A 20,167-nucleotide genomic window follows, 5' to 3' on the forward strand; every position below is an offset into this window, starting at 1 on the left:
GCAGAGAGGTTGTTCCCCTGCTCTGGTTGTGTAGTACATGTGGGAAGGCAGTGTGTGTCCAGAGCAGAATGCCCCTGCCAAAGGAGCAGTGCAGGGCTCCTGCACATGACACTGTTCCTCACAGAGGCTGGCACTGTGCAAGTGGTTCTAACTATCATGGTTTGTATATTTTGGGCTGTGATGTTGCCTTCGGGCAGTTCAAGAGCACTTTGATAAAGCACACCAGCTGCTGGAGCTGCTGTCTCTTCCAGGGAGAGTTAGAGCCCCTCCAACTCCCTTCTCTTCCTTCCCACCCTGAAGGGCTGCAGCATTCCATCTGTGTCTTCCTGTCCAGGACAATCACTTTCTGTTTAAATTTGTTGTTTGGTAGTTCTACAGTGAGCTCCAGAAAAGGTCAGTTTGCCCCTTCCTCCCAAATTAGACTCAGAATCCATGGCATCACAGTATTTGATTTATGTAGTGGAGACTCCTGCTGCATGGCCAAGGATGCAATCTGGGTCTTCACATTCATAGGAAAGCAAATGCTTGCTGGAAGGCTGCTGCAGACCTTCTGCTATACTTACATACTGCAGTTTTCAGTAGTTCTGCCATGATCATGACTAAAAAACATTTGAAACTGGAAATTTCCCCAGTCTAGATGAGATATCTGACCAATGTTCCCAAGCCAATGAGATACATAATGTAATTTCAAGTGGTTGAGACTTAACTAATGCAGGGCAGAAATAGAAAGTCTACAGGCCATGACTACAAGAGGCAGGAGTGGCTGTCAGGTTTCCCACTGCGTACTGGTGCTGGTTTGGGCAGGCCACTGGGAGCAAATGTGCCCCGTGCTGTCTTTTTCAGCAGACTCATCTGATTTCCCTTTCCATTCTCCGTATGAAGCTTGAAATTCTTGTTGCCCAGGAGCATCCCATGGGTGCCTAGCCTGCTCCCATCAAGTTGCATCACTCTAGGGTTGTACTCGAGCTCCTGGGAAGTCACTGACAGCTCCAGAGCCGCAGCTGCCCTGTCCAGCTACAAGTACAAATATTCCTAATGGGGGAAATGTTGTTAAACTTTAATTGCTTTGTAAAATACTTTGCAGAGATGTAAGCACTAAGGGTTTTCACTGGTTTTTGATATACTTTTATATGTGAGTGTTTCCACCTCATGCCAGCGCTTTTACAGAACCTAATGATATATTTGCTAAGATGGACAATGAATGCGACTTTGAGTAGGTCATTGATGAGCTGCAGAAAGAAAATTCTAGGTAGTTCAAGAATTGTTATGTAAAGTTCCTTGCTTTCATTTTCTTACACACATATTTTGAATATTCTTTCAGGTTTTGGATGAGAAACTTATTTTTGTGAAAGTGCATGCACCTTGGGAAGTGCTGTGCACATATGCCGAGGTTATGCACATCAAATTGCCTCTGCAACACAATGATCTGAAAACCCGAGACTCAGCTTTCAACTGGTTTAGTAGACTCTTCAGTGTGGATGAAAATATCATCAAACCCGAGCAAGAGTTTTTCACTGCCCCTTTTCAAAAGGAACATTTGACAAACTTTTATATCCATGACAAAGACACATTTTTCAATCCTGCAACCAGAAGCCGAATTGTAAGTCCATGGAGTATTTCTAGCATTTAGTTTAATATTCCTTTAATCAAATCAATGTAATTACCTTCATTAAAACATCCTGAAAAATTGAAAATGTTTGGGATGCCATAGTCCTGTGGTATTTATGAAGTAGCCTGGACAATCTAGAAGGAAAACATTCCTTACATTTGTTCCTTTTCTGTTCCACCTAAATTTAAAGGAGGGATTTGAATAATATGTATACCCATGCAATTAATTTTGTCTGCACTGCTTACCCTTAGCTGTATGTTGAGACAGTTATAGCTGTGTATGATTACTTTCAGATTCCAAAAAATATTTTATAAATTTCAGGTTCATTTTATCCTGTCCCGTGTGGAATATGCAACCAAAAATAATGTGAAAAAGTTTGGCATTAACAAATTACTGGACACTGGAATCTACAAAGCCGCATTTCCCCTTCATGACGTAAGTCCGGTGCTTTTAACTAAAATGCACTTTGAAACAGAGGTCTGAAGTGTATCTGAGGGGTTTATATCAAAAGATAAAAGCACTATTCATTGTCTTATTCCTTGACTGGTTATTATATCCACATAGAAGAATAAGACATGGTTTGGCTGAAGAGATTTTCTTCCAAGCCACTGTTAGTTAAAAATGTAGTTCTATAACTGAAAAACAATATATTTCACTTGAGAGTTGTTAAATTTGTATTCTCTGGGAGGTGTTCAGTAAAGTACCTGACCTGAGTGATGGTTTCCATGACACACTGTATCCATCAGTTCTAAATCAATTTTAACACTTTCTCTTTCATTAATATTCAGTTTTTCAGTATTAAAATTCCAATCAAATATCAACATTGTTGATAAAGATGTAGACTACAAATCTCATCTTAGAATGTATGAAAGTCTTGCAGAGTGAGAAACATTCCCATGGTTCCCAAACAGTGCAGGAAGACTGCCCAGCCAGTCCAGTGCCTGATAAGTGATATCAGAGTCCTGCAGAGAGAAGCTTCGCTGGTTTGAATTTCACCTTACAATAATAACAAATCCAGCTTTTGTAGCTACACTTCTGAAACTTTTTAAGTTACATAATTTAAAGAAGAAAGTTATACTGAAAATTGTTTTGTATACCAAGGTTAGCAATAGCACAGCAATAGGAGAAAGGAAGAAGGAGAAAAAAATCAGATTTCAGAGTATTTGACTAAGGAAAAGCTCTGTGTGAAGCTGTAAATGCAATACAGTGTCCAAAGACTGCGAGCTGATTTTCTGCATTCTATTACAAACCCACACCCCCACACCTCCTCTGCATCAGAGCCACCATTCGGGGTCCAAGGTGTGTTGTGTTGAGGAGACATTGAGAACATGAGAGGTCATTAACTCCTGCAGCTGCTTGGACTTGTCTTAAAATATTCAGGAGGCCTCCAAGGATTTCAAAGAAATCTTTAGGCAGAATCAAGACAAAACATGATTCTTGTAAGTAAATAAAGCTTTACGGGATAGAATTAATATAATCTGTGACTATCCATTTTTAAGGATTCTTTTTAAAGGTTTAAAACCTGTCTTGCAGGCTATTCCTCTCATAGCATGGGGAATTCAGACTCAGTATGACTAATAATTAATGACTGTCTTTTTGTACAATTAAAATTATGTATCTGAGCTGCACTGAAAATCAAAAGTAGCCTGTAGATTTCTACAAACATTGCATCACAGAGATAGAAAATTCTCTCAAATAAAGTAGGTTTTATTGAAATAGCTTTTTAAATAGCCTAGTAAAAACAACAAGGATTATCTCCATGCAAACTCTCTTTTAAATTTAAAACAGAGACTGGAGACCCTGGATTTGTCCCACAGACTCTCCCACCTGCACTCTAATACAGTATTATTTTGAAGCAAAGCAAGCTAGCATGTTAAAGCTAGTTAAAATACATTTTAATTCAGCCCTGTTCTCTAATTAGATTGGATCCTTTTTTGTTTTCTATTCCTAAGTGCCAAGATGCTGACATGTGCTTAAATTTAAGTTCATGACAAGTCTCTGTTATTTACAGCTCACATATGTACAGTGTTAGTTTTAGTATTCAATATCTTTCTGACAACGTTCTGTCCTGAATCCTGGTGCCTTCTCAGAGCTGCCTTCCTGCTCCTTTTCCTGCCTTGCAGTGAGACTGGTCTAAAAGGCTATTCTGGCTTCATGGCATAGGGACAGTCTGTCTCACAGAGATGAGAGCTGAGCTGTGCTGGTTGGATTAGTGCTATCTTATTCTCATGCTCTTTTTGTTTTGCAGTCTAATTTTAAGCACCTCTCAACCGATCCCAACTGCCCAAATGAACGATATCTTCTTTACAGAGAATGGGCTCATCCTAAAAACATCTTCAAACTGCAACCCCTGGATTTCATCAGGTTTGTGTGAGTGGGCCTGGACTAATGCAGAAATTTACATAACGGGTCTGGTTTTGGGGATGTCAAAGAGACATAGGGCAGTTTTGAGGGATGATACATACACCCAGATCAGCTCATGCACAGGAGCATACTTTGAGCTTGCTTTCATGATAAGGCAATTCATGAAAAGTCAACCACTTAAATTTTTTCTTTGCGGGGTATGATCTTTCTCTCTTTTTTCTTTTTTTTTTGTCATTTCTATCCTCTTACAAAAGCATAGAAGTGGTGATAAAAATACCCAGCAGTAATACTGCTGCAATCCCAAAGTTCAAACCAGAGGAATATGACAATATGGGTTGGCACAAAATATATGAAATGAAGAGCCATTTGAAACAGAAATGTGAATTTACTTGCATTTCAGAAAAAAAAAAAAACCTCTTTCCCCTCCACAGGAAATACTATGGAGAGAAAATTGGCATTTACTTTGCGTGGCTGGGCTTTTACACCAATATGCTGACTGTGGCTGCGGTTGTAGGAGTTGGCTGTTTTCTTTATGGATTCCTGACAAAGGACAACTGCACATGGAGGTACATCAGGCCTGTTTTAATATCACGTGCAATTTTGATCAATCCTGTACAGAGGAGGACTGGAGAGGGTTTGCAAGACACTGCACAATAAAAGAGACTAAATTAAAGGGCCTGAGATCAACTAACATTGTGGATTTGAAGGTAAAGGTATAAAATATGAGATGAGAAGAGTAACAGATGTTCAGGGACCATTACAGTGATAGACATCTGGGAGTTTGTTATTTCATCATTTTTTATATTTTCTGCTAGGTTCACCACACCTAATGTAGAAACATGAAGAAAAGAGTGACAATCGAAATTGAATACAAATTGCCATAACACATAATTTTCCCTGTGGTAATCCTTAAAGGAGATATCCAAAGATCTTGATTATTTCCTTCCTCTATTTTGGGAGAATAGAGAAAGAGTAACTGCACAGGGGCCTTGAGCTGCCCAGGATACATTGGGAGGCAAGGCACACACATTTCCTCATCAGAACACAACAAAATTAATCCATAATTAATCCATGGCAAAATGACTCAGGAAAAAGAATGAACAGGCGTCATTGTGTCAAATGGTCTATAGGCCATTATGCTGTATACCACCTCCTGGCAGGATGTTCATAACCCATGCTAAAGGGCTGTTCCGGAGCTCCACTCCTGTGGCAAATTTATACACATTCAGCCTTTAGCCAGTATTATAATTTAGTTAAACAGCTCATCTCTCCTCTCTGGTGTTTACCCCCCAATGTATGTGTAGAAAGCATTCATGTTACCTTTCAGCCACCACCATATTAGGGTAGTATGTATTAGTTAGATGGCAACTCTTTTGCCATCTCTTAGGAGGCAGATCTGCCATTCCTTGAATCATCTTGGCAGCTCCCCTCTGCACAATTTCCAGTCTGATCCTCTTTGAAGACCACAGGGTAGCCCTTTGGCTCTGCAGCTATTCCTTGTTCTGGTAGGCAGTGTTCCTCTTTCTTCTCCCCTCAGGTTTGCTACAATAGGATTGAGCATGCAACTTTGGGTTCCCTAGTGAAGAGTGTGAGATCTTTGAAGAGCTGTTTTATTTTTAATGTGGGCAGTTTTGAGAATTACCACCACGTACAAGGGATGAAAATTATTTTCCTCCTATGTCATCCATTTTTGAGATGAGGACTAAGAATGGAAATACGTTGCCAGGGTGAGGGGTGGGGGTGGAATTCTTGAGAGCAGATCACTAGTAAATTACTTCTTAATTCCCTGAGATTATTGCACTGACCTCATGTGAGAAAAAGGACTAAAGAATTCAGTGTTGGTGAGTGACTGACTAGTTTTGTTTTTAGCCAAGAAGTATGTGATCCCAACATAGGAGGTAATATCATAATGTGCCCTCAGTGTGATAAAGTATGTACCTACTGGAACCTCACCATCACTTGTGAATCATCCAAGGTAACTACATTTATAGCTTATAGACATGATATTGAACTTTACTTGCACTTTCTCTAGTACTACATATAAAACAATGTTGTTCCTCTGCTAATGTCCGACAGAATCACTAGAAATTTGCAAATAGTTGTTCCTTTTGATACAGTGACAACTTTGAAAAGTAAACCCAACAACATTAATTGCTCTAATTTGATCTAAAATTAAATTTATTTTTTTTAATGTCACCTAGGTGCTGGTTATTTGATATGGGACTGAAGTGTTATTTTAGTTGAAAATTGGTTTCATTTGGAGGTGCTTCTTCCTTTTGGGGGAGAGAAGGATTCAGTTACTAAAGCCATGATTCAGTAGCTCTGAATCAATTTTGCTAAGGAAATGTTTAAAAATTGTTTTGGCATTTCTAAATTCTACCCCCTCCCTCCATAAAGAAGTTACCTGGATCTGTGCCTTGAATGTGATCTGTGTTGTTAAGGAGGAGATGGGTACAAGGAGAGGCTGGTGTTGGCCATGACAGAGGCTGTGACGCAGCCATGTCCTGTTGGCTGTGACACAGCCAGAGTCTTGCTCTTTGTTCCTGCCTAGAGAAACCTGACTTTCTTTCTCCATTACCTTGTCTCACTAATGTTAGCCTTTTGTCATTCCTCTCCGTAGATTCAGCCCCAAAACTGTGATTTTTCAGCTGTGCATCAAAAATATTTTGCCCAGCTTTAATGGGCACACTGAAAGGGTAAAAGAAATAAGAATGCAGGCAAAAGGCTATGATGGAAAAATGAAAAAGGCAAATTGTGCCTAAAGAGGTATCTCATCAGAATGTGTTTTTACTAACTTATTTGTCATCCTGCTTATGAGAACCAGATGTATGCACTGCCTTTTTGTGACCGTATTAAAAATACATAACTCTATACTGAGTTCCCAGACCAGAAGCACTGTTTTTACTCTTCCTATGGAACAGATGGAAGGAGTTTGATAGCACACCATTTTACTATCCTTCTTACTGCATATTTGGCTTATATTTTAAATTCTAAGCTTTGCATTTAATTTCCTTAATTTACGGAAGGATGATGTACATGGACAGAAATTGAGGAAACACTATCAATACAGATTGTTTATGAAACTACATAAAAGCTAAAAATCAACATGTTCAGTAAGCAACTTCTCTTCTGGATCAGTGTAGAAAAATAAAAATGGTCAATTATATTTTAAGCCTTTTTTTTTCACCTTTTCCATGTTTTCCAGAAACTCTGTATATTTGATAGCTTTGGAACACTGGTATTTGCAGTATTTATGGGGATATGGGGTAAGTCAATTTCACAACTGTGGTTTGTTATCTAATTTTGGCCATGGCTCCAGCACCAGCCAAGAAAACATGCATAAATTTGCAATGACTTCATTTTCTAGCACTTAGGAATTCACTGGTAAGTAGTTCCGTAGAAAATATGCACCGGAACTGGTTTTTAGCATCATAGGAAAACAGAAAAATTGTTGACTTAAAAGTTGGTCTTCAGCATCTGTTTGGTTTTGTTTCACTTGGAGAAAAGTCTGAGAGAAGTGGTTACGGCTCATGTTCATCCAGCAGGAGCCAGCCACATGCTTAAGTATATTTGTCAGAGAAGCTGGGTGTTTTTCCAAAGAGTTTTGGAGCTGCCTGTGCTATTAAGAGCTGTGTGACTACACAAGGCAATTGAAAAATAGTAATTTATTGTATTTCCCAGGAATTTTTTGTTCCTGTCTTTATTTAAGAAACTGATTGTAAAAAGTGTGGTAGTTACAAGCACTACACTTGTCTTTTAGCAGCTAAAATGTATCTGAAACCAGGATGCTTCCCACAGCTGAAACCATTTGGTACTGTATTCAAGGTATTAGACAAGGTTTATTTTCCTGGAAACATATAGCAGCTGTGTTAACTAGCTTTTGTTGCACAGTCTTATCCAGTAACTATAAAACTAAGTTGAACATTAGCACTGTATACAGGGTACTATAGAGAAAATAACTCATGTAATATTTTGAAGTTATATACAGGCTGACAAGAATATACAATTTGCTTTCTTTGTAAAATGCACTGTATTTTTATTTCCCTAGGATGACCTAAAGTGCTTTAAAATAACTCTTGCTTTAAAGAAATGTAAGATGAAATGTATAATTTCAAAAATAAGTTTTCTTTCAAAACATATGCTAAAATCAAAATACCGGCAGGAAATTCACTAAATAAAAAGTTATTAGAAGTTTGATACCAATGTAATCTACCCTGTCATGTCAATAGTTAATTTATTTGCAATGTTGTTTTTAATTACAATTGTGTTGCCTATTTTGAAGAATGGTTCCAAGAGCAATAATTACAAAGTTAAGCTTCATGGCTATAGTGATGGCTGCAAGGTCTATTAGTATTCTTGTTGTAAGCCCACTATATAAAGAGGTGAATCATATCACAGAAATTCAGCCAAAATTGTACTGGATCCAAATGACCCATGGTCCTGGTGCAATTCCAGCTGTAATTTTCATCTTGCTCTAATACTTTTGTAGACCTTCTGGTCCAAAACAATTAAAATAATATTAGACTTTTAGATATATTATTGCATCATTATCATCAATACACTTCTAATAATTGCAGTTTCGTATGCGTATGTGTGTGTATTCCCTTCAGAAATTTTAATGCACTATAAAACACCAGAGAATTTGGCCTGAGGAATTAGCCCTCTGTACATTAATGCTCTGCCAATTCTTCTGTGATGGTACGACTGGCAAAGGTCATGGACGAGAGGCAGCTTCCGCTTCACTTGCTGCCTTCCTTGGATCCCGTCCCTGAGCAAGATCAGTTAAACCAATATTCTCTGATGGAGGCATTTCTTTTCAGACCTTGGTGACAAGCTTCAGAGGCAGAATACCTGGGCCATACTAAGTGGCAGTGTTGAGGGATACACAAAAGAGGGCACCAGAAATTAACAGCATGAGGTGGAATTAATGTTCTGATCTGATTCCGAAACATCATTTCTTTCCACCGTTAAAGCAATGTTGCTTCAAAATAAAAGGAAAATGTCAAATCCAGCAGCAGCTCCTTTCCTGCTCTGAAAGACACAACTTGGCAAGCAGAAATTGTCTTTGTATCAGGGCTGGGAGAGCTGTTCCTGTGTTATGTGCCCTTCTTTCACTGTTAGCACATGAGGCTATCATAACAGAAGAAGTCCCTGCACTTCTGGGCTCTCCAGTAGCAGCTGAATTTGCAGCTGGACCAAATTACTATAGCCTGTAGTTTCCTGTGCTTTGGGCTAGGCAGCAGTTAGAGGTTTATGAAAGCAGATGAGATCCTCTGGTCCACTGCTTGAAATGTCCTTGCGGATTCTATTAATCATAAAGTAGATGAAAAGTCCTTATGAAAGAGGCCCCTGAATAGCCAGGGGAGCAGGGTTTCCTGGGGTTTTGCCAGTGTGCAATGCCAAGGTCATCTCACAGCCCAGGCCATAAATTTTCCTGGGTTATAAATATTTCAGTTTGAGGATTATCAACCACACCAGATTTTGGACATAACCTTTAATGTTTGGACTTGTAACTGCATGCCATTAAGGTTTCATCATTCAGGATGAGGGGGCCAACCTAATTAAAAAAAAACTATTTTAAGGTTAATTAGTCCCAGACAATGAGAGTAATGAGTGCAGTGTTGGTATACTAACTCCTCCTGGAACCAGTACTTCAGAGTCACACCACTCATTTAATCTGAGGATGAGCTGTTTTCAGTAATGAAGCATCCAGGTGTACTGGAGAGCATGGTACTGACACCCATCATCCTGAGCTCCTCCCAGCCTTACCAGCCGGGTTTATTATTGCCTCTGCTGCCAGATCTGCCTAATGTTTTGAGACAAAGTAATGAGTTTGACTGGATTCATGGAACAGCCTACCCAGAGAGGTAGTGGATTCACCATCCCTGGAGGTTTTTAAAAAGAGATTGGACGTGGCCCTTAGTACCATGATATAGTAATTGGAGTTGGATCAGGGGTTGGACTTGATGATCTTGGAGGTCTTTTCCAACCCAATCTATTCTATGATTCTATGATTCTATGTCTAGCCAGTACCACTGAGGCATCTGTGTACCTGGTCCCTCAGTGCTTCCAGTTGAGGAGCACAGACCAAGGAAAGTGCTGGTCCAGCCCAGAGAGTTTCTAAGCTCCATGCCATGCAAAAGAGCTGCAGTCCCTTCAGATTCATGCTATCAGAGGAGGAAGGGCAGCTGTGTCTAAGCTGCTTTACCTGAACCATCCTTGTTTCTTGTAGTCTGCGAAGTGATAATTTGTCCACACAAAAATCACAGCTCGAATGAATATGAGCTCTTCCCTGTAATAATTTTTGGCATAGTAAGTTTTATTTTTCTAGAAGTCCTGCACTCTCTAGCATTTTGTCTTCACCTACTCAACCAAATTGCTTTCTTAAGCATCCCATGATAAACCTTTTTAAAAGCAATTTGTAATAGGAAATTCCAAGTGTTCGTATTCTAGCCTTATACAGAAAACAAATATATTAAAAAAGTGTATACATTCTTTAGCATGTGGTTATTACACCTCAGGTTTCTCTTATTAAAGTACACATATATCCAAAACCATAGTTGCATAAAGAAGTAGATCCATTTGTTTTCACCATTGCATTAGCCAGTAAGGGTTTTTATTCCATGTCTGTGGAAGGCTGTATGGAAAACTGAGCCACATGTTTTAGTCCAGGGGGTCAAGCAGTGTCTAATACTCACATGGTATTGCTCATTTTGTCTGTCTTTTGGACAGTTACTTTGTTTTTGGAGTTTTGGAAGCGACGGCAGGCTGAACTGGAGTATGAGTGGGACACAGTTGAGTACTTGGAGCAAGAAGAACAAATTCGCCCAGAATATGAAGCTCGGTGCACTCATGTAGTAATGAATGAAATCACACAGGTAAGGAATACTGTGATAACTGGTGATGGTTACTGCAATAGATATGTTTGTGAGCAAACACTATGAAAATGGTGAATCTGGACTAGAACCTGTAAATCAGCAGTGCTTCAAGTTGATAAACTGGGCTGAAAATAGTGAACTTATAAAGTACAAATGCTTGGGGAGGGAATTTGTACTGAATTGTAAGCACCTTAAAGTAGTTGCCTGCTTGAGCAACTTGCACTGCTGAGGTTCCCGTTATAAATAAACAGAAGTAGGCATTTTCCCCAGCTTATGAAACTAAGTCTACTTTATTAAATACCCCAAGAAACGATTCAATGTTGCTGCCAGAGCCCAAGGTCACAGAACTTTTGCTATCTTTGCCTATGAATGCATCAGGAAAAAAAAGATGAAATAGAGGGAAACATGTTCCATTGTTATATATCATGCCAAGACTTTTTTAAATCTAAGATGTTTCTGTTTGAAACATGTACAAATAGCTGGTGTTGCTGAATGCATGTGGATGTAATTACGATTAATAACAGAGATTAATAACTCGCAGAGACAAGGATAATTCTAATTTCAATGAAATAGGATTTGTATTTATGAGGATCTTAGTTTAGATCTCTATTTACTATACATTTTGAGTAGCTTTAGCTTCAGCAGCTCACTCAAGCTCAGCTTCACTTTTTACTGTTCTCTTTCAAGATATTACTCTGTTGTTTATCTGATCATTTGCATTGCTTTCACATTCCATCTGCGTTATACTAGTGTTTATTAGAGGGCACTTGAAAAGTTTCAAAATTAACTGCCTCAATTGAAACTATCCTATATAGGTGTTCTTTTTATATCTTGTACTATCAAAAAACTCATTCTGTTTAAAAGCTCATAAACCTATGCCACCTTGAATGTATGAAGTCATAGCTAGAAAGTTCCTTTCAGAGAGTTCAAAGAGTGAAGAATATGCTAAAGTATTTTATTTTGATCCTCAGAGATACTATAAAGATTCTGAATTTTCACAGCACCACATTGAGGTAGGCATTTTCCTTGGAGAAGCCATCCAATTGTTCCTATGGAATAAATTGAGAAATACAGATATCAAGGACTAAAATTTTAGTACCTGCTAAATTAGTCATTGAAGTTTGAAAGACAATGACCTTGGATGCCATAATCAGCCAAGAAGGATGGATCCATTCAAAAGGACTATGCATCCTGTCATGGCCGAAGCCAGTAAGAGCTGAGGACACTCGGCCTGTATGGAAGTAATTTTTATCTTAGAATGGGTAGCAAGAAAAGACATTTGTAATCAGGCAAGACTTCTGAAATCATGAATAAATGTTGAATTTCTAGGATAACAGAGCAGAAAAGGAAACAAAGCAAGATCCTTTTTTCCTTTTTTTTTTTCTGTCCTCAATATCATAAAGAGTTTAATTGGAGCACAGAAAAAAATAGGAAGGAAAGACTGGGTGCATCCTTCATCTATTTCTTTCTTTTACAGCAAGAAGAACATGTGCCATACACTGCCTGTGGGAAGTGCATACGGATGACTTTCTGTACAAGTGCCATCTTCTTCTGGGTAAAGTTCTTCTCTTACTCTTTCCCTTCATGAATTCACTTTTCTAGTAAGTGTCTAAAAAGTGATCCTCTGAACTGAACAAAAAATGACAATGGAACAGGCTCAGTTGAATTTCCATCTGATGCATAAATCAAGCCCATAAGGTATGGACCCACAAGGAGAAGGTAGCTGTAGTCACCCAGTACTCATTACCATACGGTATCAAAATATCCTGCAGCTGTAGCTTGTGAGTTATGCTTGTCAATGTGGTCCATTGGTTTTTCCCTCATTATTTTAAGGCAAATGGCTTTACATTTTGTGGCGTGGGGGAGTAAGGGAAGGACTTTGGTTTATATGCTCTTCTCCCTGCTAGTTTCTATCCTTCTTGTTCCATCTGTGTGCTTCCATATTGTGTTTCATAGTCCATGACCTCTTTCAGTTTTGGGTTTTTTTCACTTAACCGAGCAAAGCTACGTGCTTTCTAATTTTCTAGAAATGCTACTTTATTTACAACCAAACCTTGAAAGCCGTACAGTTACCCATGAAACAACACGTAACACAGTGAGCTGGCCCAGAGAGATCGCCTTGAAAAGCTCTGTGTTTTAGCATCCTGCATGTCCTCCTCCTCTGTAGCACAAACAGCAGCTGAAAAAGACCTCATCCTAGGTGAGAGGAGATAGAGTGGTGTCTGGCAGCCCAGGAGAGCCTCAGTGTTGACACAGTTGAAACACAAAGGAAGGAATACTGACTTGCAATTGGATTTAAATGGGTAAGACTTCAGATTGGAGGGGATATTTGGTCTGTGTTTATCATTTGTGTTACTGCACTCTTAGTGTGTGCAGAGTCAGGGGAGGTAGTTCATGATAGTTTGCTGAGATAGTGAAAAAAAGATACACATCTCTGTGGACCTCAAACTGAATAATAGCTAGAGAACTATGAAGAAATAAAAGCAGGAGGAGAAGCAGAAAGAGATGACAAGCAAGATGGGGTGCATGGATCATTATTACAACTCCTGCAGACTACATGACGGCTTAAAATTTGTCTATTCCTTTGAGAGGTCTGTAGTCTGTAATAGTATCACATGGAAGAGAATGTGCAGCCCCCTCCATAATCACTGCAGACTTGCTAGTACATTTTGCTGTTCTGCCAATTGCTCAATGTCAAAAGAGGGAGTTTTCTCCCATCATGTCTTAAGGTGTAAGATTTGATTACAGATATCATTATGCTCACATCAGTCCAAACCTTGTTATTAGCCATAAAACAGACCATCTTTCCTGCAGATTGACTATGATCCGTGAAAAAAGGCTTCTTTTATGGATTCTCTTTTTATTGCCTTCTATCTTATTTGACCATCCTCTTGCAATGGAACAACAGGCACAAAATTGCTTTCCTTTTGCCCATTGTAAAGAGTGTTTCAAACTCACATTTTCCTAAAGCCAATGGTTGAACATTAACATATTTCTTGCATTCCCTTGGCAGATCCTTTTGATTATTGCTTCAGTTATTGGAATCATTGTCTACAGGCTCTCAGTTTTCCTGGTGTTCTCTGCAACATTGTCACAGCACCTTAGTGGAACCGAGGCGATCCGCAAGTACCTGACTCCACAGACAGCCACTTCAGTAACCGCTTCTGTCATCAGCTTTGTAGTCATTATGATTCTCAACATCATCTATGAAAAAGTGGCAATCCTGATTACTGACTTTGGTATGCAGCTGCTGTACCTCAGATAGAAACTTGGGGTAAAATAGCTAGAAAAAAATTAGCATTTATATATATAATAAGTATTTTGATAAATGAAAACCTGGACTACATATTTCAGAATTTTCCCACCAGATCACACAGTACCACCCAGAAATTTTCCAATATGGATTTTCTTAATATCAAAGGAATATGATATTCAGCTCTTTGCCTGAAAAGTCCCTGTATAGGCAGCATGAAAGATCAATTGTTTACAGTTTTTGTGCTTGTGAAACAGACAAAGCAAAGAAAATTACTATAACAACCAAGCTTTATGAAAAGAGATCAGAAGGCATAACACATTCAATTACATTAACTTTTGTTTATGGGGAAAATATCTATCTTGTAATAAGTGAAATAAGGTCACAGTTCCAAAGCTACATACCATTCTGATGTTTTTAAACAGATAAACAGTCACAAATAATATTATTCTTTCTATCCGGTCCATCAACATTAAAGTAGCTATTTTACTTTAGATATGTGAAGTAGTGTGTTGTTTTAATATAATTTCATTTAATACTTTTTCATCAGTTCAAAGTGTTACATTTGCATCTTTCCTGAGTGTGCTGGATTTGGCTGCTTTTTTTTCCCCTGAGTTACCAGAATTTTTGCTGCTTCTTTTTCTTTATTGTTGGGGAGCTAGTTCTTTCCTTTTTACAATCCACGTAGTTTTAGAATTAGCATAATGGTATAGTATATTAGTATACATGAGGATTATGCACAATCTAATTTATAGTGCTCTCAGTCATATTAAGGAATACGAGGCATACAGATACTTTGCAGCTGAGACTCTAAAGCAACTTGTAGGTTACTTGTAGGCTGGGGGGGGGTTATTATTATTTTATTTATTTACTTTTCTTTCATTGCAGAACTTCCAAGGACACAGACCGATTATGAAAACAGTCTGACCACAAAGATGTTCTTGTTCCAATTTGTCAACTACTATTCTTCATGCTTCTACATAGCCTTCTTTAAGGGTAAATTTGTAGGTCACCCTGGAAATCCAGTTTATTGGCTGGGAAAGTATCGTAATGAAGAGGTAAGAATGTATAATTAGTCCAGGTATTCTTCTGCAGAGTGTATAACATGAAACATAGTTATGCATATTTAACATAAGGGTTTAAAAGGTGCCTGCCTTCCAAGCCAATTGCCTCCTCAGTAGCCCTTAGCATAGAATATGACACAAGACCAGTTGGGCTTAGAAATGTAAAATGTATTACACATATCCAGAAAAACATATTTTACCATGGTCCTACAATCTGTGAATTGGCACACAGGAAGGGGAGAACATCAGTAGAAGCATTCCTATTCTGCTGGTTGACCCCCACCTGGTGAAAGCACAGAGCTGCATGACTTCACCTGGTATTTCACTCTTTCAGTAGTGTCCTGTCAACCTACCAAATGTGACTATATGTGGCCTGGAATTGGTTTTTGCATACCTTACTGGAAAGATTTGCCTAGACAGTCTTCTTGGATTACTTTAAGAAATGTTAATATAATAAACCAGGAATGCATTATTTTAAATGTTTCATTCATGCCTGAAAAGTTACCCAACTTCAAAAGTTTTTCATGTCTCTCCCAACCTTCAGTGTGATCCAGGTGGATGTCTTCTTGAGCTCACAACCCAGCTTGCCATCATAGTAGGAGGTAAAGCTATCTGGAACAATATTCAAGAAGTGCTTCTTCCGTAAGTTCAAACTACTAAGTAATCTGCTATTTCATAATTGAAAGATACTGTTTTCTTGGTGCCTTCAGGGACTTGGTCACTAAGTTTGGTAAGTGCATATTGTAGTCAAAAAGAATAAGACATACTTTGGGGCCTTTTTAGACAATTTGGATATTTTGGTCTGTAGTCTGAGTCCTGTCTCTGTTGTTTTGACTCATTTTAGTTCTAATCAGAAATTCTTCCTTCCTCAGCAAGTCAAACTCAATGGGTTTCAGGTTGAATATTTAAAACTGAAGCCATAGAAGCTCTGAAAATATTAAACTGAAGACTGTTGCTTAATATTGATTAGAATGATTTGTTGTTTTACACTGGGCTTTTAAAAGTCATGTATAAGTTACTAATTTAACTCATTTAGTTTTACAGTCATATTTGACATTCCTAATGCCTATACATTCTCTTTCATTGGAGTAGATCTCTAGATCTCTCATGTTTTAATGCAAGCAATAAGCAGAGTGCTAACCACGAATGCCCTCGATTTAATTTAGGTTAAGATACTATCAAGGACTCTGTTCCTTCTCCCATGACTTATTCTTTATTTCGTGCTAATCAGTGAGTGTTATGTTGCTTGGAGTAGGGAGCTCCCAGTTTGCTCATACACTCCTGAATGCCATAGGCACCAGCCCATAAGCACAGCCTTCTGGCTGTGGTTCTTCCAAGCCCACAAATTGTCTTCCTTGACTGCACAGTAACCCCACTACAAAGTGTGTCATAAATACTGTGTAGGGTTGAGACTAGGATGCTCTGTTGAGATACAGCACCTCCAGACCACAATGCTCTGTATACGCTAATGGTTGTGGAGTAGACCTGTAGACCTGTAGACTCATCCTTGTTTTCAACATCTTCTTTTACCTGAGAAAGGGTTCCCACACTGAGCACGCCTGCAGATGTGAGCTCCAGCCATAGACAATTGACTTCCCTATCTGTGTACAGAAAATATATTCATCTGACCGGAATTTTTAATTCACTTCCCAGGGTGACATTTACATGTTGAAATGCTGAATACCCCTTCTGGATCTAGTTCTTAGCTGCTCTCTCATTCTGTATGTCTGCAAGTATAAAGAGAACCATTTTGGCTTTTTCTCTGTTGGTACACATTCGCCCCCAGCCCCTCTTTTTTTACTGTGAGGGTGACCAAGTACTGGCACACATTGCCAAAGGAGGTTGTGCGGTCTCTATCATTAGAGATACTGAAAAGCCACCTGAACATGGTCCTGGGCAACTGGCTTTAGGTGGCCCTGCCTGCACAAGGCAGAGATGCCTTCCAACCTCAACCATTCTGTGATTCTGTGAATTGTGTGATCAGAAAGAATTAATCGTTCTAGCCACCATCCTACATTTAACTTGATTTTTTGTTACCTTGAATTTTATGTGATGATTTTCCTCTACAACTTAAGTATAAATCACTATGATGCTGATATATCACTCCTTTACACTTTTATTTATGGTTTGTAAATAACCACTTTTAGGATAAGGCAACCAAAGATTATACTCATGTTTGAAGGAAGTTTTCAGTAGTTCAGAAATAACTATATCCTATGTTTAAAGCTGTAACAGCAGAAATGTCATTTTTTTTCATTTACTGAACTTTTTAGGTTATTTTACCAGTGTTAGTGTTCTTTTTCTCCCTGGCTGATAGCTTGGTCAAGAACCTAATTGGAAGATACTCTGCAGCTGCTAGATCAGAAAAAGTTGTTCCACGCTGGGAAGAAGACTACCACCTGCAGCCCATTGGAAAACTTGGATTGTTTTATGAGTATCTTGAAATGGGTAAGTAGCAGTTTAGTTTGTATTCCTTACCACTGCTGGATACGAACATGTTCTAAAAAAATCTTCATACAAGCAATGCTTAATAAGGTAGACAGAGGAGACATGAATGTTTTCAAAGGCAAGTTTTGATGAGCCATTACAGGTGATTTTACAAGCTTTTATTAAGCAGCTAAGCCTCAACCCACTTTATAACTAGGAAAGAGCACATGATTGTGCAAGGGGTACTGTTGCTTCCTTGCCCCATTCTCTGAGGAATGCACCCAGAAGGCAGACCACCATCATGTTCTGGTGTTGTACAGAAGAACCCCGTGTCAGACTGCTCTCCTAGAGGTCTTCAGTCACCAGGATTTGTTGCTGGTCACTTGGGAGTTGGCAGAGCTCCAGTTTGTTGCCACCGTCCATTCTATCACAGCATTTCCAGTGTACTTGTGGCAGCACCCAGACACCAATAACATGATTGTTGGTTTGGGCTTTCCAGCACAACACCAAGACAGATAGTCACTAGATTTTCAGGTCTTCATGATGAAGACATCAGAAAGAAATGGATGTTTAAATATCCAGAATAGTTCGTCCTGGTGTGTTGTGACTTGTAACATTTTCCTGTCCCCTTTGCCTAGCAGGTTTTTTCAGTACTGTTGTGCTCCTATCTTCTCATACAGAAGATTCACTTGGAACCCAGCTACTCTTTCTTGTTTCTCTTTCCTGCAGTGGGAGTATATAAACTATACATGCTCATACATGCTTATCTCCAGTAAGTGAAAGCCTCACCGATGTATATAACCTCTCCCTCTCAGTTATACAGTTTGGCTTTGTGACTCTGTTCGTGGCATCATTCCCCCTGGCTCCTCTTCTGGCTCTTATTAACAACATGTTGGAAATCCGGTTGGATGCATGGAAGCTGACAACCCAATTCAGGCGCATGGTTCCACAGAAGGCACAAGACATTGGTGCCTGGCAACCCATCCTGCAGGGCATAGCCATTCTGGCTGTGGTCACCAATGTAAGTACAATGCCAACAATTGCAAAAGATAAAATGCCTTCACTGCAGGTCCTATGTCCAAATGTGGGAATGCTGCATGTGGTAATGTAATTTAAATAATCGTAAATGATTTACAAACATCAGTTGCTTAAGGCTTCAGCCCATGTAAATAGTCTCTCAGTTACTTTCCAGGAGTTTTAGAAACAGAATATGTCTGCTGCCTAAAATATTATACCTAAAGAAAAAGGTGTGTTTAGAGTTGCTAGCATCTTCAGAAAAATCTGTTACTTGTGAAGAATGTAGCACATCTTTCCTAAAATTATAGCATATAGTGCAGAGGGGTTTTTGACAGTCCATAGCTAAATGCATGAATTTTGAAAAAAAAAAAAAAAAAGAAAGTTGAAGTTTAACTATGTTATAATTGATTGTTATTTCTTAAAACAGAAATTCAGCTCCTTTCTTGTGTATTTAAAAATTGTGCACTCAAAATTGCAGATCATGAATTTTCTGAGAATTTGCAAACTAATGTGTTCTTCAGTTGTACTTAAAATTTTTAAGTACACAGGAAAGAAGTTAAATTTTAAACAAGTTTCTTTAAAATATTTAAGGAAAAAGTCTGATGAATATACTACTAACAATGAAATTCAGACCTTTCAAATTTCCTATATCATTAATTCACCAAGATCTTATTCATAGGCTGTGTCCAAATAAGCCATTGGACTTTACCACTGTGGATTATTTGATTGCTTATTCTTAAACAGTAACTAGTATGTATTAACTTATAAAAAAATTGTCACTGATGGCCTATTAGAGGAGCAGTGACCATTGGTTTCCTCTGCACCACAGACTATCCATGGTGAATAACCTTTTTCAACGAGGTCAGTGTTTTCTGCTGTTTATCAGTGAGATCAGGGATTCCTTCCAATTCACTGAAAGGTGTGTCACTTCCTCCAGGACCTGGTCCTTGCAGTAACAGAACCTTACTGACTCGGTAGGATTTTCTGGAGAAAGCAGTTGAGTCTGAAGACAAGAGTTCATCTTAGCCCACGCTTTCACAGGAGGCTCTGTCTGTTTGGAGAATAGTGGACTTTGGGAAAGAGGAGAGAGATGAAACTGAGCACTCTATTATAGATATTAACATGATAGTTAGGAGACTTATTTCAAGTAAAAGGGCAATTCAAATTTAAATAAGAAATAAACTTATATTCCTGTATCTCAGGCATCTTCTGTAATGCTTGGGCTCATCTGAGGTCTCAACCCCAGGGGTTCTGCTTTTCTGAAATAATATAGGGACAGATATATGTGCTGCCTTTTCCTGCACCCAGATGAGTATCCCTGCATATTTTTTCCCCTCTGCTTTAAGTCTTTGCTTTGCCCCTGAAAGTGCAAGTCTAATTTTAAAAAAAGGATATATGAGCTTCGATGACCTGACTTCCTTTTGGGTTATCATGGTCTCAGTGGCTTGTTTTCATTATATCAGTGGCTTAGGGAAGTTCCATATAGAAATAAGAGTCTACAGTGGATTTCAGTGGTCAGGAAAATTTTGTATGTAAGCCTCAGCTACCAGATGTA

The 20,167-nt window shown here is 38.7% G+C and overlaps 1 protein-coding gene across 2 annotated transcripts in view; it reads left to right on the plus strand.

The window, feature by feature from the left end:
• ANO6 (anoctamin 6) overlaps window positions 1-20,167 on the plus strand; it is a 93,375-nt gene that overhangs the window by 51,734 nt on the left and 21,474 nt on the right. For both annotated transcript variants that reach the window (XM_032688515.1, XM_032688514.1), the window contains exons 5-17: window positions 1,322-1,600; window positions 1,931-2,044; window positions 3,858-3,973; window positions 4,405-4,539; window positions 5,843-5,948; window positions 7,179-7,239; window positions 10,706-10,851; window positions 12,329-12,406; window positions 13,865-14,090; window positions 14,993-15,162; window positions 15,713-15,810; window positions 17,486-17,616; window positions 18,411-18,616. In XM_032688515.1, coding sequence (XP_032544406.1) covers window positions 1,322-1,600; window positions 1,931-2,044; window positions 3,858-3,973; window positions 4,405-4,539; window positions 5,843-5,948; window positions 7,179-7,239; window positions 10,706-10,851; window positions 12,329-12,406; window positions 13,865-14,090; window positions 14,993-15,162; window positions 15,713-15,810; window positions 17,486-17,616; window positions 18,411-18,616 — 1,866 coding nt within the window. The remainder of the gene's footprint in view (window positions 1-1,321; window positions 1,601-1,930; window positions 2,045-3,857; window positions 3,974-4,404; window positions 4,540-5,842; window positions 5,949-7,178; window positions 7,240-10,705; window positions 10,852-12,328; window positions 12,407-13,864; window positions 14,091-14,992; window positions 15,163-15,712; window positions 15,811-17,485; window positions 17,617-18,410; window positions 18,617-20,167) is intronic.

The sequence above is a fragment of the Chiroxiphia lanceolata genome, chromosome 5, assembly GCF_009829145.1.
Source record: "Chiroxiphia lanceolata isolate bChiLan1 chromosome 5, bChiLan1.pri, whole genome shotgun sequence".
Lineage (NCBI taxonomy): Eukaryota > Metazoa > Chordata > Aves > Passeriformes > Pipridae > Chiroxiphia > Chiroxiphia lanceolata.